Source organism: Panthera tigris, chromosome A3, assembly GCF_018350195.1.
Source record: "Panthera tigris isolate Pti1 chromosome A3, P.tigris_Pti1_mat1.1, whole genome shotgun sequence".
NCBI classification, from domain to species: domain Eukaryota; kingdom Metazoa; phylum Chordata; class Mammalia; order Carnivora; family Felidae; genus Panthera; species Panthera tigris.
In genome coordinates, this window is record NC_056662.1 from 5,045,024 (window position 1) to 5,070,818 (window position 25,795).

The following is a 25,795-nucleotide window of genomic DNA, read 5'->3' on the forward strand; positions in this document are numbered from 1 at the left end:
TCATCTTTGAAATTTAAGAAATACCCTTTGATGGAGGCAATCATTTTATCTTTGCGAGGCCCTGTGTGTGTGATTATTCTGGGAAGAACGATTTATTGTCCTGAGGTGTGGTTTCAGAAAAACCCAAAACTGGGGTCTGTGTTGGAGCACAGTTCATGGCACACGCGAGCCCAACTACTGTTTTCTGTCTTTAGCGTATTTGAGAAATGCCGGTAACCCTCATCTTGAAGTCATTGAAGAGACCGTCCTGGCCCTGCAGTCCGACCCGGACCCAGACGTGTCCTTTTTTGCCACTCTCCAACCCAAGCGGCGGAGTACTGCAGACAGCCGTGTGCTAGAAGAGCGGAACTAACCCCTCTGTGGTCGCGCACGCTCTGGGCACTTCGCACGCGGCACGGACTGCTCACCCCAGCTTGTCGGGGGGTCTGATTGTGTCACACCTTCCGAGGGAGGAAAGATTCCTGAAACTTTGAGGGTGGGCACTCAGATGGCGCCTTCCCCTCCCGCAGTCACAGGGACTGCACCTGGGCCAGGCGCCACGCTTCTGCGCCCCTCCCTGCCTGATCAGGAGGTCCGGGCCAAGGTGGTGGAACCAGGCGGGTGGCTGGGGGTGGGGCCTCCAGAACATCAGACTGCCCTCTCTCCCGCAGACCAGATTATTTAAGCCCCCCCTCCCCCCCCCGCCCCCCCCCCCCCCACACATCAAGTAGTTTATTAGAAGATTTTAAGTCTTTAATAGACTTGCACATTTGGCTTCCCTTATGCTTTCCTATAAAATACAGTTTATGGTATCACATTTTATTTTTAACTGAAATAATGTACATATGTAAATAGCTCTTGACAGGAAGAGCTAATATATTAACGTAACATTAGCCTCCTATCAGTGAGCAGAACAAATACATCATTTAAATTTATGCTGCACTTTGAGTTACTGCAAATATAGCCCAATTTGTTTACTTTTGAAAAATGTGATAGTTAAGGAAATCTACTAAAGAATGATTTATGGAAGTCTTTCTAATATTGTACTTTTGTATAAACTGTACTTGGAACTGTTCCTCAGGCACTTACCCCTCCCCTTCTCGTAGGAACTGTATCCATAAAGACACGTACTGGCCTTTGACAGAGCATAAAGTAGAAAGATTTTTCGCTCTTACATGGATTCATTATCATACATTTGAGAGAGGGAAATTGATCATTGAGATGCATGGATATCGACTTTGTATCTAATGCTCTAGGATCTTAACAGAAAGTAACAGAAAAATAGGACCCCGCAGATCTGATCAGTTCATATACTTGCCAGTCGTTTGGGGGGTTAGATTATGACACCCTTCAACTTGACCTGAGTACACAGAACTTAACATTTCACGCTTTTAAAATTTAGAGTGAGAGAAAGATGCTCTGGAAACTTAAACAAGTTTTCCATTAATCATTTAAGATTCTACAGACGTTTGCATAAATTCTGTAGAATGTGTAAGCTCGTGTTCTTTTTATTTCTATCTTTGTCTTCTCGAAAGTAGGCATCAAAGGAAGGAAGGAGAGGCCCATTTGGGGTTCAAGAGCTGCCTGCAAAGGTCATGTTGCTGTGGCCATTCTCCCCTTGGATCTTTTTCTTGTCCGTCTTTTCTTTCTCCCTTTTTTTAAAAAATAAAATCTCTGCAGCTATATATTGAATTTCCGGGAATACAGGATGTTCTCCCCTCCCCCAAATTCCACTGAGTTGATTCTTTAAAAAGAAAGGAAGGAATCTATACCGTGCCAAAGAAAATAAGGTACATGTGTGAGAATTTCAAATTGTAACCCAGGGTAGCATTTTGGCAACTTCAGCAAAGAGTGAGCCAATAAATTGGAGGCTACGTATTAGAGAGAGGGGGGGGGAAAAAAATCAGTCCATCTTGTGTTCTTCAAGGAAATAGATGGAGCTAATTGTTTTGCTTCAGTAACAAACCATTTTTGATCCTTTTCATGTTAGAAATTGAGATTGGCCTATTGTTAAAATCTGTTGATCTAGCAGCACGTAGAATTATTCAACTGGAATCTTGGGTTCTGTGCAGAGGTTAATTTTCCACTAAGGAAAAAAAAATTCCCCTCGGTTTGTGTCCTGATGTGTAATGTAGCATCTGGGTGCCGAATCCAGTGTGCTTGTAGGGACTCTCCCGTAAATAATCCAACCTTTAAACATTGCCGGTTATACACTGAAGATCGTCCATAACTTGATAGGAATGCCTTTCCGGTGCAAAGATTTTTTTTTTTTCATGACTAATCTCTCTGCCAAAAAATATGTGCAAAGCTCCTATGTTCTTCTTTTGTAACAACGGAGGTTTTTTTCTAAGATGGTTCTGTGTCTCCTTCCTTTCTCTCCGGCTGCTTACGCCGTCACTTCAGCTCTTGATGAGCTTACTTGTTCATAGGTGCGGGGTGTTAAGTGTGTGTGATCCGAGCATCTCACGTAAGCTTCCTGTTCACTTGAACACTCTGCCTCCTCTTGGGCGAATTAATGGAAAAGCACAAGATGGGTTTCTCGCAGACGGCGCTCCTCTGAAAGGTCTCTTCGCGATGGAACCGTCTCCGCTTCTCGTCCAGTAGGCGTCACCCCCGTGTTAAGTGTCTTCATGAGCACCTGTCTCCCGGAATTGGGGGGCGTTCGGGGGCATCTGCGGGGCTGGCGGCGCGTCTCCGCTCGCTCGGGGAGCAGGAAGGGCGCCTGTTAACGCCGTGCTGGGTTTTTCATTCGTGCCCGGCATAGGATTTTGAAGCATGACTGGAGACTGCCCTTGACAGCTCTCGGTAGTCGATGCCCGCGGTGAGGATTTGGGGCGCTATTCACCCCGCGTGGCCGGCCCCGACTTCGGCAAGGACTGTTCTTTAACCGGACGTGGACACCAGGGGCCCGCGTCCTGGCGGTGGACCCAGGAACTGACCCGAAGGGCAGGGCCTGGGGGGCGGGGCGTCTCCGCGGTCGGTCTGCGCTGCGGGGCTGGGCCAGCCGGGGGCGCCGGTGACGCGGGCCGGGGGACAGGGAACCATGCGGCGGCGGCGGCGGCGGCGGCGGCGGCGGCGGCGGCGGCGGGCAGCCGGCGACGGTGGGGCGCCGCTGGGGGGCGCCCCGGACCCCAACCCCGCCGTGGGCCGGCCCGCCGGGCGGGGGGCGGGCTCGGCGGGCCCGGGGCCCCTCCCCGCGCCGTCCCCGGCCCTCGGGAGCCCCGCGCTGGCACTGGACCAGGCCCCGGACGTCTTCGTCCTGCGGGTGCTGCTGGAGGAGACCGGGGAGATGTTCCAGGTGGCGCACTGCCACAGCGACATGACCGTGCGCGAGCTCAAGGAGGAGCTGGAACTCGTCGTCGGCATCCCCCTCGACCTGCAGAGGCTCCAGTACCTGGACCAAGGTGGCCCCCGCCCGCCCCCTTCCCTCGCCAAGTGCCTGGCCTCCGCCCTTCCCAGCGTGGGGTCCCACGTGCTGCCCCCAGGTGTCCGGACAGACCCCCCCCCACCCCCCGCCAGGAGACCCCAGATGGAAAAGCCAGCCCAGGCCCCCGCGAGGACTTCCCAGTCCCTGACAAACCAGGTTCACATTAGACCTCAAATCTCAAGGCAGACCCAGTCCACACAGCAAGACCCCAACCCACAAATCCTGCCCGCGTCAGGACTCCAATCCTGAAGCAAGCTGTCTGGTCAGACCTGTCCACGTCAGGACCCCCGAATCTCAACACAGGCGCTGCCACAGCCGGACCCCTCAGACCCTCGGGCTGCTGTGTCTCCATCAGGGGCCCAAATCCCAAAGCCAACAGCGTCCACACCAAACCAGAAGCCTGAAACACAGCCTGTCCTGAGTGGGACCCCACAATCCAGGGCAAACCTTCCCATATCGGGACCCCAAACTCACCGCAAACTTCCAAGTCCCCATGTTGGACTCGTAAATCCTCCCAGCCCTCCAGCCAGCCGTTGAGCTCAGAACAAACGCTGCCCACTCCCGGACCCCCAAACCAAGAACAAACTTGGCCAAGACTGAACCCCAGATCCCCAGGCTAACCCTGTGACCCTCAAAACCCCGAATCCTCTAGCAACCGTGTCCGCTGAAGGATACTAATGCCTGAGACGAACTGCCCACCTCAGGACCCCATACCTCTATGCAAACCATGCCCAAGTTTGAACCCCAAATAAAATTCCCCAAGCTACCCCTGCTTACAACAGAACCCTAAGTCCCAAAGCAGATTCTTCCCAGATCATGACGCCAAAGCTCAGAGTGGACAAGCCCAATTCTGAGCCCCCAGTCTCTAACCGCTTGTGCCTTTGAACCCCGATCCATCAGCCATCTCTGTCTGTGTGAGGATGCCAGAACCCAAAATGAGCTCTTCCCACATCTGGGAGCTAGTTCCCAAGCTCACCGTGACGACACCAGAACACCAATCCTAAGCAAAATGTCCTCCTAAGGGCTCCAAAGCATGGGGCAAACTCTGCCCACAAGAGGACCCCAAAACTCAAACATACCCATCTCTGAAACCCAAGTCTCAAGGAAACCATGTTTAAGCCAACTATATCCATGTAAGGAAGCCGAAGATCAAAGCGAGCCTTGCCTACGTGAGGACCCCAAAACTCGAAGCAAGCTCTGTTTGTATTTGAAACCCCAAATCCCTCAGGCAACCTTACCAATACCAGAACCCCAAGTTCTAGGCCAAACCTTGACCATCTCGGGACCCCAAATCGCAGAGCAGAGCCTGTCGCCTTCAAGACCCTCAAAGCCCAGGGCTGACCTGTCCGATTCCTTACCCTGCGTTGCTACAGTACGCAGGGCTGTGTTAGAACCCCAAATCCCCAAACAAGTCTTGCCCACACAAGGATTCCACATCCCAGAATAGACCCTTCCCACACCAGGACCCCCAAACAGAAAGCAAACATTGCCTTCGTCAGAATCCCCAAATCCAGAGCAAACACTGCCCTCGTCAGGACCCCAAATCTCAAAACAAACTCTAGCCACGTTTGAACCCCAAGTACTGGCACTAACTCAGTTCGTACCAGAGCCCCGAATCTCAAGGTGTGTCCCCTGTCCACATCAGGAGCTCAAAACTAGCCCCGTCAGAATCAGAACCCAGCACCCAAAGCTCACTGTGGCTAGATCAGGACCCCAAGGCCCCCTATCCAGACAGATCCCATGTGGGGTAAGGACTCGGAGCCCAGTCTCTCCCTCCATCGATCTCCTTCCCTCAGCCTGAGGACCTGGCTGTCCCCGTCCCGGTGTCTACAATGTTTAGGATATGAGAACAGGACAGGATCAGCGCCCCTGGGCTCCATCATCTCCCCACCCGGTTGAAATCAGTGCAAAAAGACTTCAAGGAAACGGAGATATAAAAAACTCTCTGGGCTGCTGCACAGAGAACGTGAGGAGCCCGTAATGCAGACATACGGTAGCACCCCTGCAGGGGCCAGGAGCGATGGAGACTGAGATCTGAGCGCAGCCTGTCTCCACAGTCTCCGCTCCCCCAGACGCTGCCCTTCCGGGGCTCAGTTTCCTAATGTGTAACACAGAGCCTCTTAGCTCTCCAATCCTTAGGGCCGTATCCCGCTCTGGGCAGAGAGGACTCGGGAAACTCAAAATGCACATTGAAGGCCAAAAATACCTTCCTTCCGCTCTCTTTGAAATAGGTGAAGCATCTCCCGCGACGTATTTAATTTGCTATCGGAGTGTTTGGGAGATGCTCTGGGGGCCTGGCGGAGGCTTTATTTGGAGAGAAGTAGATCTCGAACCCAGAGTGTATTTAACACACTAACGAGGAGGTGAGCGGCTGAGGGACAGTTAATGTCTGGCACCCGTTCTGTTAATTCATTTTCACTGATGAGCTATGCTGAGCAGTAAATCCGAGAAAGCCAAGAGGCAGTGAAAGAGACCGAGTGACTTAGCACTGATGTCACAATCCTACCAGTCAGCAAGCACTTAGCAACCATTGGAAGCTTGACCTCTCTCGCGGCTGCAGTCCTTACTGTTGATAGCAAACAAGACGGGAAGAAGGTGTCACTACGTTGATAAAAGAAATTTGGGTTTCTGCCTATAAATGATCCGCTGATGCCTCTCTACCCACCGCAAGGTTGCCAGGGAGGATTACGTGAGATCACGTGTGTGTGAAAACCTTGAGGGACACGATTCTAAAAGGGGTGAGCAAATTCATGGATGAGGGTCGACCTTACACGTCTGTTGTCAACTCTAATAATTTATTTAGCTGGTGATAATTAGTCTTTGTCTAAGCCGAAGGCAGTTGCTGCCTGTAAACAGAGAATTGCCGAGCTGTTCGGCATGTGTGAATTGCACTCTTTCTTGGGGAAACACAGCTTGATTCAATTTTTTCAAAGTCGTTAGGAAGTCAAGTTGTCTTGCTGAAGACTGATGACTGATTATCCTCTGTGCGAGAACCACAGACAGGACCCTAATTAACAAATTTGCTAATCGCTACTCCTGTTTACATCCACCGTCTGAAGTTTCTCGTCACCAAAGGGGGGGCCAGCGGAGCCTTGAGAGACGAGCTCGTGGCACTGGAGGGAAGGCAGGTCTGTTCGGAGCCCTGGCTCTACTCTTTCCTAGCCATGGGAGCCTCCGTGTGCTCACCGACACTCAGAGATGACAAACTTAGCTTGTCACGAGGGTTAAAGAACGTAGGCGCTCGGTACAAGGCGCTTAGTAATCACTCAGTCGCGAATCCCCCAAACTCATGAATTCCGCTCGGAATAAATGGTAAATCCAGCCTGGCAGAGTTGAGACTTTGCGCTTGTGGGGTTGCTCGCGGAGAAAAGAAATTATGCGACCCCTAAGCAAGAATATAGGTGGCCACGTAAGGAAGTGTGTATTTAAAAAGGTAGGCTGAAGATAACGTTGCTGAAAATGTTCTAGAGTCTTCTATAGCCCTGACATTCTTTCCCAAAGAGTCTGAATTTATGAAGTGTGAGTCGATCCACTCACCCCATCCTTTTCTGTGCGTGGAGGGCTGCTCTGGGCGATAACACAAAGGAGTTGTAACGTCTCAAGGCCAAATCACGGTGAACGTCAACATTACAATTCTTCCCTTACCATACGTGCTCAGCTGGGGCGAGTTGTCCCCCCAGGGGTCGTTTTGGCAACACCGGGAGACGCTTTTGATGGTCACAACTAGGTGAGCAGGTTATTGGCCTCTGGTGGGTAGGGGCCAGGGATGCTGCTAACACCTGGCGATGCCCGGGGTGACCCCCCCCACAACAGAGAATGATCCAGTCTGACATGTCAGTAGCATCAAGATTGAGAAACCCTGCGGTAGAGACGCAACCGAGTTCCGTCATTGTTACATCTTTAGCCAACTGTTAACAACACCAACCAGAGTTAGTATTTTATTTTAAGGTATGACTGACGCACATACGTTGTACTGTTTACTGTCAGGTAGTTCTATTTCTAGAGTTCGCCTCATAAAATGACTCTCCCGGCTCGTGTATTTTTTTTTTTTTTCCCCAACAGAACAAGTTATAATTACAGAATTTTATAAATTGTTGCCATTTTGGGGGGTGGTTTCGCTTCTGTTTGAGCTGAGCCAAATTAATTTTCCAAAAAGCATTGACGACCACAAACAGACTCATGTGGAGTCATCAGATGAGATTGGCGCTCAAGGTTTGAAAATTATCTTTGTGACGCCCAAGGTCAGATAATCTCTTAAGTTAACCAATGTAACTGTTTATCTTTAATACCCGATTTTTTTTTTTTAAAGAGAAACTTATTCCCTGTAGGAGTTTTGATGGATGATACCACACTGAAGTTCCACGATGTTGTTCCTGGTGGAATTATTTCATTATGTATCTGGCATCATGATGGATGGACGGAACTGGTTTTGGCGGCTGTGGAAGGGGAATCCCAGTAAGGTGTTTTCACGCTTCTCTAAATGGATATTATACTTCATGAAGCAACCGTAAACTGTGGATGTGTGTGGGGGAGGGTGGCGTGGGAATCGTGGGCCCCTAATGATCAAATCCTACACTGCGTGGTTCCAGTCACTCTCGGGTTTGCTGTCTCACGGCGTTCACCTGTAACCCACTCATGCCCCACGCTACCCCACAAACGAAACAGGGCAGTGCATTTTCTATCCGCATGTAGATTTTGTAAAGTTGAAAACCTGACTGAACAGTGAGCGAAGAGCTCCCCGTAGCTGGGCACGCGTAGTCCAAAGAAAGTCCTAATGCGGGTCTGCCCCTCCCCTAAGGCAACACTACTCGATACACAGCAGGTGCCTGGTCTTTGCCAGGCCTTGTGCGTAGCTGTAGCTCTCGGCCGGGCTCTGGGTGGGCAGTGGGGAGGAGGGAGGAGGGAGGAGGGAACCCAACGGTCTGCCCCACAGTGAAGACGGGAGGCTGGGGGGACAGGGGCGGGCAAGTGTATGTTCCTTCTAGAAGGCACATTTGGATGGAAGGCCGTGAGTGTGCGGGGAAGGGGTCGAGGAAGGCGGGCTGCAGGAGGGTTGCTGGGAATTAGATCTGGGAAGGGTGGGTGGTCTCCGGGGAGGCGGGGCCAGGGCTGACTGGAACCCCCTCCCCCCACCTGTGTGCAGCAGCCTTAGAAGGAGGGGCTCCCCTCCCGGGTCCTTCCCCGGTCTCCTCCTGCTCCTGGCCTTCCCCTGCCTCCCCTCTGCCACCGAGGCCTGGGCCCTGCCTGGGTTTTCTGGCTCTTGCCCTGAACCCCGGGATTCCCTCCTGTCTCCCACACTTTCGGGTTCTGCTTTCCCCGCACGGCCGCTCCCACGCCGGATGCCCCAGATCTAGGACAGAGTTCCTCTCTGTCGGGGCCCGCGTGCTCACAGCCTTAGTTCAGCATGAGATGATTATATTATGGGGCTATTTTTCATCCGCGAGTGGAGTTCAGAGCGTTCCAAAAGTTAGCAGAGACAATGGGCCCGAAAATAGATCGGAAGGCCAGACTTCATCAAGTCTCCAGAGGAGTGCACTCCCCTCTGGGGAGGCCACTTCGTGTTGGCTGGTGTCTTCCTTAACGGCCACAGCCACCTTCCTCTGGACACCCAGAAAAGTTATTTTCTCTTCAAAACACCGACAGGAAGAATTTCCTGCCTCCCGAGCCTGCCTGATGGTAAATGCGTATTTCCTGGACATGCATAGCGTGGTCAACAATGTCCTCCCCCGGGGGGTGTCCTGGCTTCTTAGTTAGGGTTTGCCCCCCTCTGTGTCCATCACAAGCCTCAACTTGCCACTTGAGCAAACCTCCCCCTGGGGAGGGTCCCGGCCCCCACCAGGCAGGTTGTGCCCTTTTGAAGTAACTCTGACTCACTGTGCGGAACCCCGTTCTGTTGCCCAGCTGTCTTGTCTTGCTGTTGACGAGGACTCCGTCTACCAAACCGCAAATTCAAAGCATCTTGGAGGCGAGCGGAGGAAGGAATGGATATGTCAGAGGGCGTTCGTGGCCTTGTACATTACCTCCCACAGAGGTCACCCAGATGCTGTGCAGTACCTTCTAGAGCACGGTAATTCGGAGAGACAGCTGAGTGTGTCCGCGAGCTGGGGTCTTGTGCGGGTAGGGGGACCCAGTGGCTTGGCTTTCTGCCCCTTTGGCAATGGCATCCTGGATTCAAGTTGTCTCCACCACCAGTCACGGTCCCGGTGGACCACTCGCCGTCTGTCCGAGGCGTCTTAGGACCTGCCTACTAAAGGCTGTGTCCCCCCCTCTTGGCCAGGACTCCAGAAGAGTCTTTCTGTTGCGAGAGATGCAGCTTTCAGGACACGAATTCACAGGAGCAGCCGCGAGGGCTTCCCGGCCTGTTACGTCCAAAGCGGACACACTGCCGGAGATGTCCCCAAACTGTCTGTGCTATTTCTGCCCCACCTGAACTTGGGTTTCAGCAACGGTCCGAGGCACCCAGCCCCAAGCCGGCATCGGTCTCTGGCCAGTCTCCTTTCTCTGAGGCTTTGGATTTATTTCGCTCAGAAGACACTTACCCCAAACCCCGTTTTCATTTCTGCCCCCCACCCCCACCCAGAGGGCAAGTTGCTCCTTCTCTCTCTGTCCATAGAAATAGAAACCTTCGGGGCACCTGGGGGGGCTCGGGCAGTCAAGCGTCTGACTGCGGCTCAGGTCATGATCTCGTGGCTCGTGGGTTCGAGCCCCGCGTCGGGCTCTGTGCTGGTGGTGCAGAGCCTGCTTGGGATTCTCTGTCTCCCTCTGTCTCTCGGCCCCTCTCCTGCTCATTCTCTCTCTCCCTCAAAATAAATAAAGAAACTTAAAAAAAAAAACAACAAAGAAAGAAAGACATAGAAGCCTTTGTCTGCATTGTCTCTGGATTAAAGTCTTCTGTGTATAGTCCTACCACGGTATACTTTCTCTTCCCTGGACGTAGGATATTTTTGGGCAAAGAGGCCCACGGACCGATCGAGGTGCCGACCATCCAAGAACAATAGACAATAGTTGCAGACGGCCCAGGCCGCCGGCTTCCTGGGGAAGAGGAAGAACGTGACGTGCCGTTTGGTCAGTGGTTTGAGGCTCAGAAGGGAGCCTCATCCCAGGCTTTCCCATATCAGCCTGCCCTCAAGTCAGAACCCTTTCTTTCCTGCCCGCGGCCTTGACCCCAGCCTCTCTGCGCCCCCTGCTTCCAGCGAGCAGGGCGGGAGTATCCCCGCGGCCTGGGCAGAATGGTGCTTGCGCCTGTCTGGCGGGTGGTGGTTTTCCTGAGCGGCCTCCTCCTTGGCTGTTCGCAGCCCAGCAGTCCGTTAAGCCCATAAAAAGTCATTTTCACTCTGATGGAACTGTGATGTATTCGCAAGCACCAGTTAAAACATTACAGCCAGTTCTGCAAGGTTTTCTGGGCTTTGCAGACAGCCGCTGCAAAAAAGCCATGCTGTGGCTGAGGCTGGGCGTTAGGAGAATCTATTTAAAACTTTACCTCGCCGACCGGCCATAGCTCATAAAAACTGGCTACAGAAATGTCAGCTGCATGTAATTGAATCGCCTTGTTTTCTGTGTCATGATATTTGTTACCCAGAATTTGATTCAATTCAACAAGTCCATATTGGACACCTGTCATTAGCCCATCCATCTGCGGGAGGCAGTGAGGAATTCAATCGAAGTGAAATCTGTCCCTGAGTCAGGGTGCCCATCGTCTGTCATTTCCCGAGTGCCTGTCTTCTCCAGGCATCGTGCTACGTGCTGGGGATGAAAACAGCGGTGATCAAAACAAGTGTGTTTTCTGCCTCCGTGGAGTTTGTGAAGGGAAGTCAGCAAATTATTACAAATAATTAATTCCATGGTCAATCGTGCATGGCATGTTCTGAAGATACGGTGTGTCTACTGAGCGTATGGGGGTGGGGGGGATACACGGGAAGAGGGGCTCAGGAAGGGTTTCCTGAGGAAATAAATGAAGGATAGCCAAGAGAGCCCGGGGCGGGGAGGGGGGGGCGCGGAAAAAGGTGACGGGGTTTTTAGCAAAGGAGACAGCATATGCAAAAGGCCTGGGGCAGGATGAGGGAGCAGGGTGTGTTTAAGCGATAAAGATAGAAGCCTGGTATAATTGGAGCATGGAGGGAGTGGGCAAAGAGCATGGGTGGGTGGGGGTAATGCTGGAAGTGATAGGGGGAGGTAGAGGTGAGACAGAGCACTGACAACCTAGAAAATCACCGCAAGGATAGCGGACGTCAGAAATGGGGTTGGAGCAAGTGTGCGTTCTGGGCAGACAGGAGGCAAGGCGGTGCCGGGTTCTGGGGCCAGTGAAGCAACGCCTCCCCTCTCACACTCGCTGCTGGGGTCGGGGGCAGTTTGGATTCTCCCGAGCTTTCTTTCCGTGGCCTCGCCCCTCCCGCGCTTCTCTCGAACGTGACTCCGAAGGGGAGGCTCGCGGCCGGGAGGGCGACCCTCCCTCAGCCAGCTGTCTTATTTTACAGGAGCCAACTGTCTCCAAAAAACCCCCATGGGCAGGACCGCCCTGCACGCGGCTGGGGCCATGGGCCGTTTGGACTGTATAAACCTGCTGCTCAACTTCGGGGCCTCGGTCACCGACAAAGATGCCAGGGGGGAGACCCCCATGTCCATCGCCCGGCGCATGAACCGCAGACACAGTGAGAGGCAGATGTTCCTTTTCTACTGGATGACAAAGTCAGGGACGACGGACCCGAAGAAACTGCTCGCGAACCAGGTTTCTCACAGGGTGAAGGGTGGGTTTGGCTCCAAGAAGGGCCAAATGTAGCTCCCACGGGCCACGTGTGCACGTCGAAGCTGACTTGGGTCACTTTTCGGAGTTCAAGTCCACAGTGGCCCTCGGTGAGCAGGAAGCCAAGAAAACGTGGCAGTTCCTCTGAATCAGGTACTAAATCATCTGTCCTGTTTGCGCACGGTGTTGGGGAGGGGGTAGGTGAGTTTGTGCTCTTTCTGGAATCCATTACGGACTGAGCGGCCTCTGACGCCAGCCTTTAATTTTCTGCTATTTGTACATTGCCTCCACTAACGCTGCTCGGGGTGATGGGCACCAATTACCTTCCCTCCCGTCTGGAGACCATCTAATGCGTCAGCATAAGAGAAGTGATAGCAATAATGAGAATAGCACTGTTCCATCATATAAAACCAGCGCCAGGGAATGTCGCGAAGTTGCGGGCCGTGGGGGCTGTGAATTTCGGCTTGTAAAAACCCAGGAGCTACGTGCCGCCCAAGCTAGCGAGGTTCCGGAAGTTTTCCTGGCCCGCCTCTGAGGGGCCTGCTGCTTGAGGGGTGGAGAAGTGGGGGGGGGGGGGCGGCAAGAGCAGAGAGAGCTTGGTTCTCCAGACACGTCCTCCACGGGGTGCCTTAGTAGTCTTGCTGAAGGTGATGTGTCGCCACTGGATTTGGAGGAGACAGCGTAAAGGCTGCTGATGAGCTCGTGGAGGAGAGACTCCGAGCTGGCACCTTCTTTCCCTTTGTCCCGCCCCCGGTGGTCCGCTCTCCTTTCCCTGCTAGAACCGCGAAAGCACCACCAACCTTCCTACGCTTAGTTCCGGGCTCCGTACCTCGCAAGGGCTGTGCACCTGCAGGGGACCCAGCCTGCCACGTGTCTGAGCCCGGAGTAGGAGCAAGAGGGGAAGGTGGGGACCAGGGCGAGCGGACGTTCACACCCCTGTCTGAAGGGGGCGCCGCGACTCAGCTCCAGAGGAAACGTGAGCCAAAGGCTGCTAGATCTTTCCAGAGCGTTTTGATACCATAAGTCCCGATTTAAAAAAAAAAAAAAATTAACGTTTATTTATTTTTGAGAGAGCGTGAGCTGGGGAGGGGCCGAGGGAGAGGGAGACACAAAATCCGAAGCGGGCTCCAGGCTCCGAGCTGTCAGCACAGGGCCCCACGTGGGGGCTCGAACTCACCCACTGCCAAGATCATGACCTGAGCTGGAGTGGGATGCTTAACTGACCGAGCCCCCCAGGCGCCCCAGATAAGTCCCGATCTTGAAGGGCTGGCCTGAATTTTTTAAAAATGGTGGCGTGGTACAGAAGGATTAGCAGATTTGAGGCACGCCTATGGAACTGCCTCCCGTCGCCAAACTTCGTTTCACTGAGGAAAACGGCAGAAGCCACCAATGGCTCCTGGAACACGCAGGGCTCAGAAGCCACAGGCCGGACGGCCGTGGGTCTTGCTGGGCGATGGGTACCCTCCACTCTCCCACTGCGCGGTTATGCGTGTTTCTCTAAAGCCCTATAGTCTGACACCTCTGGGGCCTGTGTGACGCTGGCCTCCCGACCGTGGAAGTTCTGCTTGTAAAGTGATGGAAAACGGCCCCGTATCCCGGCCGCCCTTCTTTCCTCCGCACACCCCGATAACCGGATTCGGCTTTTAAATTAATTGGCTGCATTTCCCGCTGTCATAACAAGGAAGATCTGTGTTGACGATGTGGCTTTCCACTCAGGAGACGTGGCTGTACCCGGCTCAGCAATCTGTTTGACAAATAATCGTCAGGAAAAAAAAAAAAAAATACAGCTCAGCATCAACTATGTCAAAACTGAGATCTTGTTTCTGGCAGACGTTCTCCAAAGCCAGTAGACAGATATTAAATAACCCCATCCAACGGGTCAATTCATTTAGCTAATGAGGTGTTGGCGGGGCGACTTGGGGACCCTTTTAACGTAACAAGTGGCATTACTCAAAGTGATGTGTTTGCCAGCGGCTTTGTTTTGCTGTCTTTGTTGTTAGCAGAGCCAACTGCCCGACACTTGTCCCCAAAACTTTGGAGGCAGGCCCTGTATCTTCATATGCCCCCAATTCAATTAAACACGTGGCCAGAAAAGGGGCAAGTTCCAAACTCCGTGGTTAAAGTTCTGCTCCGTCTGTGGCAGGGGTCATCTGTGCGCTCCCACATGTCCCAGGGGCCTTCATTTTAGGCAATCTTTAAAAAAAGTTTTTTAATGTTTATTTATTTTTGAGAAAGGGAGAGAGAGAGAGAGAGAGCGAGCAGGAGAGGGGCAGAGAGAGAGGGAGACACAGAATCCGAAGCAGGCTCCAGGCTCCGAGCTGGCAACACGGAGCCCGACGTGGGGATTGAACTCACGAACTGTGAGACCATGACCCGAGCCAAAGTCGGACGGTCAACCAACTGAGCCACCCAGGCGCCCCTTAGACGTTCTTAGTGTATGGCCTCTTATATCCAAACAAGCCTGTATCACCCATTGAATAAAATATGTTCATGGCCATAGAAGAGATTGGTCACAATTGTGTTATATTTTGTAGGTATTTCCTTAAGCCTTTGATTTTTTTTTTTTTTTGGTCATACTTAGGAACTAACAGAAAAAAAATTGTTTTGTGGGGTAGATTTCAAGCGTTTTTGTGGGACCCTGAAATCCTCTTTGGCCCAGGGGACCGGGGGATGGTCTTCAGCGGTGAAGGAACTGTGGTCTGTGACCGCCCAGGTGGACCTCCCTTGAGTGTCGAAGGACGGGGTCCTCTTGGAAAGGAGCTCTGGTGAGTCTCGTGGGTATAATATCCAGTTACACTCCCCTTGTCGTTCTGCCTCGCGTCAGCCTGGAAACCAGTCCAGGCTGGGGAGCCCTCTGGAGAAATGCACGACTCATTAGAAGCAGAAAATGCCAGCGGGGCCAGCCCTACGTTTCCAGTCTCTTCGCCTGCCAGGATGCTTAGCGGGAGCAAGTACCCCTCCTCCTAACTTCTCCCCTGCCCTGAACGAGTGATAATGAATTGCCCTTTCTTGGACACACGTTTACTTGTAAATTGCCTCAAATCTTTTCTGGAAGTCAATGCAGTACAACCCAGAAAGAGATCCCACACACCATGGGGGCTCAGAGGATAACTTGAACATCCTGCCCAGGCCTGGCCGGGATGACCCAGCCTCCTAGCCATCCAGCCTCTGGTTCACCCTGCTGTGCTCCCGTTGTCTCAGAAGCAGCTGAACAGAGGTGCTGAACTTTACATCTGCTCTAATGGCCTGGTCTCCAGCATCCTCCAGAACCCGGATGTGGGCGCCTTGATCAGCCACTGCCTGGGTCTCTCCCTTGCCATTGAATCTTCCGTGCGTCTCAGCCCTGGATGCCTCCTCGCCTGAGGAGTATTCAGCAACCAGAGCTCCCCGGAAAGGCGGAAGGACATTCCCCCTGGTGGCAACGTGGGGGACTTTCTCGATGGCCCTGACACTGCATTGAACGACACTGAGACACAGGCTGAAAACGTGATTCCCAGTGCAAATTACTCCGAGTCCTGATTCCAACAAGGAGAAAGTGTGTTTGGTGTTAGTGAGCTTTTGACTCCTTTCTGAGCCTTGCTAATCCCCCCTTTTTATGTTTGTTTATTTCAGAGAGAGAGAAAGAGAGAGAGAGCATGAGTAGGGGTGGGGAAACAGAGAGAGGGGGACACAGAATCCGAAGCAGGTTCCAGGTTCCGAGCTGTCGGCACAGAGCCCGACGTGGGGCTCGAACTCACTAACTGCGAGATCATGACCTGAGCTGAAGTCAGATGCTCAACTGAGTGAGCCACCAGGTGCCCCAAATGACTTTTTTAAAAAAAAATTTCAATGTTTATTTATTTTTGAGAGAGAGAGAGAGAGAGACAGAACATGAGCAGGGAGGGACAGGGAAAGAGAGGGAGACACAGAATCTGAAGAAGGTTCCAGGCTCCGAGCCGTCAGCACAGAGCCCCACACGGGGCTCGAACTCACGAACCACGAGATCATGACCTGAGCCGAAGTCAGGTGCTCAACCGACTGAGCCACCCAGGCGCCCCACTCATCTCCCCTTTAAAAATGCACACAAAGGGCAGGCTTCTGCAGGCAAGAAGATTTTGCTAGGATTGAAAGCCATGGGCTTGTCTTCAGGATATTTGTGAGTCGGCATTCTATTCCTCTCTCCGCTCCTAACTACTGTGTGACCTCGGTGCAAACTGTCACCTCCCAAAGGCCTCCGCTTTCTTTGTCCGTCACAGGCCCCTACTGTCTCCATCCTAACCTGGCCGTGTTTTTCAGGTGAGGGGACCGATGTGAGCCGTGCGCTCGGGGCCCGGAGCCTTGTCCGTGTGGCTGGCTGGGCTCACAGCCTGGCGGGTCGGGTCTAGAACTTTCCCCCGCCACTGGCTGCGTGTCCCGGGGCCAAGCAGTTGCCCCTCTCCGAGCCTCAGCGTCTTCGTCGGTAACATTTGGGTAATAAAATCTGCCCCTGTCACCACTGGAGGGATTAAATGCCTGGCACAGAGCAGACACTTGAAAAATAGTGGCAGTTAGTATTATTATTACCACCAGCACTTAATTTGCTTAAAATGTTTACTCACCGGGAATCAATACGCTCCCGGTTTCCAGATAGCCTCATAAATTTTCCGCAAACCCGATACAGTAAGAGTCTCCATCCAGAGCTAATAATTCCCAAAGTGGGAGATTATAATTGCCCTGAAACTTGCTGATTTCGGTATTAAGTACAGGGCTTCCTCAGCAACTTCTAGAAAGTCGTTCTGAATTGAAAACTGCGTGGCCAGTTCCGCAGGAGAGAGAGAGAGAGGCAAAAAAAAAAAAAAAAAAAAAAAAAAAAAAGGGCTCTGAGATGAGAGGAAAATTCCAGCCGCTCAGCTCGGCCTCCGCAGGGCCGCCCTGACGACGCGAGCATCCAGCAGAGGGCACAGAAACCCATTAACATTTAGAAAAACGCCGGTGTTTGTGTTCGCTGGAAATGTCAGAGATGCTACAGATCCTGCACCGCACTGGAAACTCAAGAGCAGGGCTCGGTGACGGGGGCGCGCAGACGGGCTTTTCTGCCCCAAGCCCCGCGGCTGTCTGCGAACGTGCGTGTCCGCGCACACGCGTGCTCTGAGCGGGGGGGGGGGGGGGGGTGCGGGGAGTGACAGCCCCCCTCACATCCTCGAAGGATCGGTGGACCCCTGCCCGACAGGCTCCAAAACCTGGGCCACGTCGCGAGGCCCACCATGCCAGTTGTCAGATCACATCCACGTCTCAGTCTGGAGTCACCCGCTACCCTGCGGTTGGGCCCGGCCTCGTGCAATTGGAAAGACGAGAAATACCGACCACGCCTGGCGCCGTGATGGGCGCGGGCCTGTGCGTGCGCGCGCAGGTGGCCGGGGTTGGGGGGGGGGGGGGACCTGGGAAGTGGCTTCTCTTCCCGTGCACGGGGGAGCCGTTCGGTTCCGGTGGCCCTGCGGCATGACGATCCCACCACACGGGCTCTCAATGCCCACGACTCAGCCCCGCTACCCTACTTTCGCGCCTCCACTCTGCAGAGGCGGAGCCCCAGAACGTAATGAGACGGGTGTGCGAATGTTCGAGAGGGCCTTCACGGTGGCGAGCGCCGGAGACGCTCCAAATGCCCACCAGTGAGGGTGACAGTGACACGCTGTGCAGCAGTTAAGAAATGATTTGTGTGGACGGGCCAAGGCACGGCCGGGAGGAGTGTGATGTGTCAGTAAGTGAAAAACAGCAGGTTGCCCGGGAGACGTGCATGAGATCATTGAGTTACAATTTTAAAAAGGAGGCACCTCCAATAAATGTGCATATACGTTTACTTGAGCAAAAATAATGATGTCAAAGATCTAGCTCCTACGATTGCCTACTTCAGGGCAGTGAGGTTGCTTTTTACATCTCGAAATTGCTACAGCCAGTGTTTCTCCTTCTTCTTCTTTTTTTTTTTTATTATGGTGAAATACACATGATGTACAATTTGTCTTTAATGATGTTTTGCACGTTTGCAGTGGGCCGCAGCCATCACCATTATCTAGTTCTAGAACATTCCATCACCCTAAAAAGGAACACAGGACCCATTCACATGAACAGTCTTTCCCCCATCTCCCCATTCCCTCCAGCCCCGAACAATCACCAATTTATTTCCAGTCTCTCTGGATTTGCCCATTCTGGATATTTCATATAAATCGAGTCAATATGGGGCACCCGGGTGGCACAGTCAGTAAAGCGTCCGACTTCGGCTCAGGTCATGAACTCAAGGTTTGTGAGTTCAAGCCCCGCGTCGGGCTCTGTGCTGACGGCTCAGAGCCAGGAGCCTGCTTCGGATTCCATTACCTCTCGCTCGGTCCCTGCCCTGCTCGGGCTCCCTCTGTCTCTCTCAAAAACAAACATTAAAAAAGATTTTTTTAAAAATCTAGTCAATACGTATCCGGCTTTTTAGCCTGATGCTTTTGGGGTTCATCCACATCATAGCATGTGTCAGTACTTCGTTCCTGTCTCTGGCTGAATAATACCTGATTGCTGTCCCTTCATTAGTTGATGGCCGTCTGGGTGGTTTGCGCCTTCGACTCTTGTGGATGTTGCTGCTGGTGTAAGCATGAGGGTATAAGGGTTTTTGAGGATCTGTTTTTAATTCTTTGGCGTATACACCTAAAAGGGGAACCACTGGGTCATGAGGTAATTCTGTGTTTAACGGCACATGTTACATTTGTAATTAAAAACATATCAAAAAAAAAAAAAAAAATGAAGGGAAGAGAAATCGCCACAGGAGCTCTCCGAAGTTTGAGAGACTAATCATTTATTGAGCACCTAAGCCAGGCCAGACATTTTGCATGCATGATCTCATTGAGTCTTTTCAGCCATCCTGAGAGTCAGAGGTCTTCAACCTTAAGCCTGCATCAGTCACACGGCAGGCTTATAAAGGCACAGATTGATGGGTTCCACCTCCCAGAAGCCCTGCATGCAGTGGGTCGGGGGCAGAGCCCGAGATTTCTAACACGCACCCAGAGATGCTGGCTTTGAGTGGCCCTGAGCCTGGTCTAGTCCGTGCTCCTTTTGCCTTGCGGAAACCGAGGCGCAGAGAAGTCAGCAACCTGCCCAGGGTCACACAGCGCGTAAACGGCAGCGTGAAGGTACCTGACCTGGGTCATGGTGGTAACAAGCACCTGACGGTGTTAACCTCTCTGATCCCAGGCCACGCTTCTTCTCCAGCGGCGAACCAGCCTGCCTGGTGGCTGTGACCTTGGTTACCCCCCCCCCAAGACCCCCTTTCCCTGTTTGTAAAACGCAGAAAATACTGGCCCTCATTTTCAAAGCATCACAGGAGTGTTCACCCAGAGCCCTGCTGGGCCCCACCAGGCAGCGCAGAGCTCCGGATGGAGGAGCAGGTAATCAAACCTCGGGGCGACCTCGGGGACAGGCCCCTGGGGGTTCCCGAACCCTCCCCAGGCCTCCCAGCGTCGGCCGGGCGCTCCCGCCAGGTGGCGCTGCTGCGCGCTGCCGTCTCGGGGGGGCGGGCGCGGCGGCCAGCAGGTGTCGCAGCGAGACCGCGGATCAACTCTGGGCGCCGGCAACGTCCTTTGATCCGGACTGAGCGTCTCAGGGGCCCCACAGAAACTGTAGACCGGGTTGCATTCCTTCATTTTCTCCTCTCTCTCTCTCTCTCTCTCTCTCTCTCTCTCTCTCTCTACCATTATGCCCCAAGGGCTTTCCATTCTTGATTCTTTCATGCTGCTTTGATCTGTGTATAGTATAGAATATGTTTAAAAAACCTAACTTTACGTAATTAGTACTTTCACGGAAAGTTAACATAAGAATTCAGAAAGAAACACGGTGCTCCCGCCCAAAGATTCTTCCTCCAGGGCCTCACGGATTATGGGTGAGGGGTCAGGGATAAGAGCCAGCCAGCTTTAGAGATAAATTCCATTTTTCTTTTAACCCCCCAAAAGGAGGAAAAGTCCAGGACCCTCCCTGCAGTTCTAATGAACGTTTTAAATAATGTCTCTATCATCAAGGAGGGGCTGCAAACAAGAAAAGCAAGAAGGGGTGTTGCAAATTTAGGTAGGTTGCAACCCAGGATCCTCAATGTTATCTCTCCCCAACCCCCACCCCCCATCAAAATATATGCCCCAGCCTGCAGAGAAGGGCTGAGCCTGAAATGAACCCACATTGGCGTTATTTTTACCAAATTACATCTTCAAAGAACTTTATGATTTACTTCCCCGGTAGCAAACTGCCGTATATTTCCTACCTGTTTCACCTCACACATGGTTTAGGAATTATACTGAAATAATGAAATAAATGTATCAGATTTGCTATTGCCGGACCTACAAAGGATCTTACTTGCTTCTCTTTTTAAAAAAAAGGTTTTTTTTACATTTATTTATTTTTGAGAGATAGAGCACAAGCAGGGGAGGGGCGGAGAGAGAGGGAGACACAGAATTGGAAGCGGGCTCCAGGCTCCGAGCTGTCAGCACAGAGCCCGATGCGGGGCTAGAACTCACGAACCGTGACATCATGACCCGAGCTGAAGTCGGACGCTTAACTGACTGAGCCACCCAGGCGCCCCATAATCTTACTTGCTTCTTGTAAGGACCCTGGGAGGTGTTAGTATCTCCACCCCAGGGAGACAGAGGCTTGGATAGACAAAGCTACTTCCTTTGAAAAGAAATGAATTGGTACCCAGCAGCTTGAGCGTTAGACTTCAGACAGCGATAGGGGAGGTGTCTGATGTGCATTCAACACATTTGGTGGTGGAACTTCAGGTGCTAGAAAGTTCCTCTAGGCTCTAGGCCCCTCTGGTTGGGGGTCATGGGCAATGGTTTCGTCGCTGCCCCACTACTGCCCTGCACACCTGCCCGCTCGACTTCCCCTGCCTGCCTTGAGCAGTCACCAGACCCTTTGTCCATTTTCTGCTTTTAGTCAACAGCCATCTTTTGCAAATCTTTAAAAGCCCAGCCTGGTGCAAATAGAGACTGCAATCAGTCCTCTCCGGAAGCCCCCTCTGCCGGCTCAGGGCTGACCCAGGCTTGCCAGGGGCTCTGCTGGTGGCCGTGGGCTGTGTGCCTTCATTCTCCGTCCCCCACTCCTGCCCACTTGCCCAGCCGTTTCTGATGTCTGCGGGGTGGGCACGGGGTTGCAGGGTGAAGGCAGAAGGCGGCATGTGACTCTCCCCTGGCTGCCAAAAGTCCTCTGTTGGGGTTTCCAGGCACTGAATGGGTGTTTGGAGACCCCTCCAGCTCACAGTGGTGGTCCCCTGCTGACCTCATAAAACCCGCCCTCCTCCCTCTGACTGTCCACCACCTGGCCTCTGTGGGTCCCACGGGCAGGCAAGACTCTTGGGTAGGGGGAGGCTTTCAAGATGGGACCTGCCCCTTTGCCTGCCTCCTATGTGTTCACTTGGCCCCTGGGAAAACATCCTTGTCCTTTTCCTCCCAGATTCTTGAAGTATGGTACGGTCTGCTCCCATGAGCCAGGTCTCTAACCGGCCTGGTAAATATTCCCCGGGGCGGGTGAGATGTCAGTCTCCCTTGGGACGGCCCAGTCCCTGTCAAGGTGTCTCTAGATGCTTTTCACTTGGCTTTCGGTGGTGGGGAGAGTGGGGGAGATGCCTAGAGCCCCCTACAGGAGGACAACTCCCTCCAAAGAGATCCTCACTCCCCGTGCTGAGTTTCTAACCTTCTGGAAAATAGCGGCTAGCTATTTTCTTTGGAACGGGGTGTGGGTCTCTGAAGTGGCTTTGGCCGTCGCTTAGCAAGTACGGATGTTACCTGACTGATAAGTGCCTCTCTTTGGAAGATGGGGACACCTCACTTCCCGTCTGCAGCCGTGTTCCTCGGCTGAAATTCCAAGAAAGCAGGAGACATCCTATTCGACGTTCTGAGAAACCGTGGCAAAGCCAGTCCGTCCCTGCCTCAGGAACCTGCCGTTCTGGGGGCCGTGGTCCAACAAACACAGCAGAGGAGACAGGGCCAGTTGACTGGTGCCTCAGAGGCTGTCCCAGTCAGCCGTTGGCACGGCCATGCTGGGGAGCCACTTAGGACTCCGGGTGACAGAGTCCCGTTCACATGTCAGTGAGGCAGCTGGGGTCTGACCGCTCCGGGCTGGGCTTGGCTGGAGCCGCTCTGCCCCACAGGCCTCTCACCCTCCTTGGCCGAGCAGGTTGGCTGGGCGTGGTCTTGCCACGTCACCAAACTGGTGAAGCCCCTTGGAGGTACCAGCTCAGAGCCACCAAATGATGACCCCTGACAATAGATCATAGAACAGGCAAGTCAAGCGGTCAACTTTAAAGTCAAGGGGCGAGAAATTAACCCCACCCCTGATGAGGCTGTGGCAGGGGCTGGATGCTGAGAGGGGTGAAGACTTGGGGCCGATGTCTTACTCCCTCACAGACGCCCTCGTCTCGATTTTGTTCTGGGAGCAAGGGGGAGTGACTGAAGGCTCAGGAGGGGGGATGATGTGAGCTACCTGCCGGTTTTAAGAGACTAGTTTGTGGGAGGCAAGAGTGGAAGCCAATAGGTTGCTGATGTCCAGGTGAGAGAAGGCGGTGGCTGGACCGGGCTGTGATGGCAGAGTCCGGAGATAGGAGCTTGGGAATGGGGGGGACGCGAGGGTCAGAGACAGAGCACCGAGCCGTCCAGTGTGTGGTGAGGCTGTTTTCCAAGGAGGGGAAAGCCGAGGAAAGGGAAGGGCTGTCGCGACCGTCACGGGCGCTTCTGTGTCTGCCGGGGCGTTCGTTTCCGTTGGCCGCTGTGGACTCGGCGGTTCTCCCGGTTCTGGAGGCCAGAAGTCTCAAGTCAAGGCACCAGCACGGCCGACCTCCTCTGGTGGCTCCAGACATCCGCCGGCTCGTCGCTGCCCCGACTCCGGTCTCTGCGCGGCCTCATTCTGTGTGTCTGTCTGTGCCCGCTTCTCTTATAAGGACTTGTCATGGGGTTTAGGGCCACTCGACTCCACGATCTCGTTTCAAGACCCTTCCTCGCATCTGCAAAGACCCTTTTTCCGAAGAAGGTCACACTCACAGGTTCCAGGTGGACTTATCCTCCACCCCACCCACCCCTGTGGCTCTGTCGGGGGGTATCTACCACTGGTCCACGGGGACGTCGGGCACAGATGGCTGGGGGGGGGGGGGTGGGGGGGTCGCAGGTGGCTGTCAGCCAGCAGGTGGAGTCAAGAGGAAACTACAGAGAGAGGAGGCTTTGGATGGAACAGAGCAGCGGTTCGGACAGAGCTGAGGGGCTCCTAGAGAGTTCAGGGAAGGGGGGGAGGCTGCAAAGTAGGAGGAGAGCAGGTGCGGGGGGAGGGGGGCGCGGAGGGGGGAGACTCTGAGGGTGGAGGGCGTGGTCTTTGGAGCCGAAAGCTGCCGAGAAGCCCAGCCAGCTGGCGGTGGAGAGAGAAGGTGGCATCATGAGTGTCCCTGACAAGGCCACCTTCAGTGGCACGCGGGGGACTGGACTCCTTGCCAGCGCGGTTGCAGAGCCGGCAGCCAGCCTGGAGGAGAGGGGCCTGCGGGTGAGGACAGCTCCTTCTGGAAGTTTGGCCCCACGGTGCCCCAGGAGGTGCTGTTTTAAAGCCGGGAGCCAGGGGGCCCGGTTCACGTGTCGAAGGGAAGGGTCTGGTGGACCGTGGGGCAGGGAGGGAGGGGAGCGGGCCCCAGGGGAAGTTCTCGGGGGAGCCGGGCCCTCCGAGAGGCCCAGGGACGGAGGGGCTGCTGCTTCCTGCAGGCCCAGGGGTCCGCGGAGGCCCCTCCCCCTCCCCCGCCCAGGCCCGGATCCCCGGATACGGCGGAGCCCGTCCCGCAGCCACGCTTTTAACGCCTCGTTATTGCAGAAAAGTCTAAGCGTGAAGCAAACAGGGGCGCCTGGTGGCTCACTTGGGTTGAGCGTCCGACTCCTGGTTTCGGCTCGGGTCACGAGCCCAGGGTGGTGAGTTTGAGCCCCGGGTCAGGCTCCATGCTGACCACGTGGAGCCTGCTTGAGACACTCTCTCTCTCTCTCTCTCTCTCTCTCTCTGCCCCTCTTCCCTATGCTCTCTCTCTTTCTCAAACGCAACAAATAAGCAAGCGCGAAGACAACAGAACCCGCAGATCAGACCGCAGCTGCTCACTGTGGCCGCATCCGCTTCCTCCGTAGAGCCGTCTGGCCAGGGTCACGGGCACGCTCCCGAACCGCGTGGTCTGCGTCTTCTGAGGACACGGGCAGTGCCACTGCGACGCCCTAACAGACCAACAAAGCTTCCCCGTGGCCTCTGTGGTCCCTTCCTGCGGCTGCCGTGGCCGCCGTAAATGACCACAGTGACGCAGGGGCTTAAAACAGCACCGACTCGTTACTTTTCCACTCCGGAGGTCGGAAGCCTGAAACGGGTCCACTGGGCTGAACCTCCAGGTGTCGGCAGAGCTGGCTCCCCCGGGAGGCTCTAGCGGGGAGTCCGCCCCCTCGCCTTTTCCAGCTTCCGGAGGCGCCTGCACGCTTTGGCTCGTGGCCGCCTCGCCCGTGGCATCTCCCTGCCCGCCTCTCGTGGCCACATCTGCTCTCTCGCGGGCACACCCTCCTCCTTGTCCCCATGAGAAGCGTCACGCTTCGACGGGGTCGGGGTAACTCCCCCTCTCAGGGTTCACAGCCGCAGAGGCACGTTGCACGTAAGAACCCGTCCCAGGTCCCAGGGCATCTCCAGGGGCCGTCTGCCAGCTGAGCAAAGTGCCTAGCGGCCAGTCCGTGTGCGGATCGCCCCAGTTGCCCCCAAATGTCTGTTACAGCCGTTCCACACTGGGCCCTCTTCATTTGGTCATTGCGTGTGCTTGCTCTGTCTGGAGTCCTTTTATTTTATTTCATTTCATTTCATTTCATTTCATTTCATTTCATTTCATTTCATTTCATATTTTTTTAGGCAGGCTTCATGCCTGGCGTAGAGCCCAACGCAGGGCTTGAACTCAAGACCCAGAGATCAAAACCTGAGCTGAAGTCAAGAGTCAGATGCTTAAAAAAAAAAAAAAAAAGTCGGCTGCTTAACTGACGGAGCTACTGGGGCACCCCCCGAGTCCTTTTATTTTGTTATTTTTTAAACTTAAAAAAAAATTTTTTTTAAATGCTTATTTTTGAGAGAGAGAGAGAGAGAGCACGAGCAGGGGAGGGGCAGAGAAAGGGGGAGACACAGAAGCCGAAGCAGGCTCCAGGCTCTGAGCCGTCAGCACAGAGCCCGATGCGGGGCTGGAACCCACAGACTGTGAGATCGTGAGCTGAGCCGGAGTCGGACGCTCAACCGACTGTGCCCCCCAGGCACCCCTATCAGCTAACTTTAATTCCCAGGTAGAGAATGTACCAGAAGCCCCCAGTGAGGCAGCGTTTGAGCTTTGGCCGGGCTTCCAGTGCATTCCAGGACGTGGGTCTTCCCTCCACACCTTCTAGAACTCCGTTACTCCAAGTATACTCCCTGGACACGCAGCATGCCTTCACGCAGGAGTGTGTTGGGCACACAAATCTCCGTTCCTGCTGAGTCAGTGTGCGTTTCAACAAACCCCAGGACATTTGCATGTGCATTACCAGTTGAGCGCCTCTCCCAGAAGTTTCCCATCCCCTTTTGCACAAACATAGCACTGCCTCAGGGAAACCTCAGCACCAGGCTTGGTGAGTGTCTGATCCAAGCCCTCCGACCGGAAGACA

At 53.9% G+C, this 25,795-nt stretch overlaps 2 protein-coding genes across 10 annotated transcripts in view; both read left to right on the forward strand.

Moving 5' to 3' along the window:
* LOC102965516 (serine/threonine-protein phosphatase 4 regulatory subunit 1-like) overlaps window positions 1-2,329 on the forward strand; it is an 82,685-nt gene extending 80,356 nt beyond the window's left edge. For all 9 annotated transcript variants that reach the window (XM_042980069.1, XM_042980071.1, XM_042980072.1 and 6 more), the window contains one exon: window positions 195-2,329. In XM_042980069.1, coding sequence (XP_042836003.1) covers window positions 195-352 — 158 coding nt within the window. In that variant the 3' untranslated portion in view covers window positions 353-2,329. The remainder of the gene's footprint in view (window positions 1-194) is intronic.
* On the forward strand, window positions 488-12,425 carry ANKRD60 (ankyrin repeat domain 60). Its single transcript, XM_042979656.1, has 6 exons — window positions 488-596; window positions 3,072-3,383; window positions 7,735-7,861; window positions 9,019-9,022; window positions 9,308-9,473; window positions 11,881-12,425. Exons 1-6 carry the CDS (start codon window positions 488-490, stop codon window positions 12,180-12,182), a joined length of 1,020 nt encoding a protein of 339 aa, XP_042835590.1. The 3' UTR covers window positions 12,183-12,425.
* The last annotated feature ends 13,370 nt before the right edge of the window (window positions 12,426-25,795 follow it).

Excerpts from the sequence above, each read along its gene's own strand:
- ANKRD60 (XM_042979656.1), top strand. The coding sequence starts at position 488 with ATGGCGCCTTCCCCTCCCGCAGTCACAGGGACTGCACCTGGGCCAGGC. Across the intron at positions 3,384-7,734 it reads GCTCCAGTACCTGGACCAAG|GAGTTTTGATGGATGATACC; the intron begins GTGGCCCCCGCC and ends TATTCCCTGTAG. Across the intron at positions 9,474-11,880 it reads GCAGTACCTTCTAGAGCACG|GAGCCAACTGTCTCCAAAAA; the intron begins GTAATTCGGAGA and ends CTTATTTTACAG.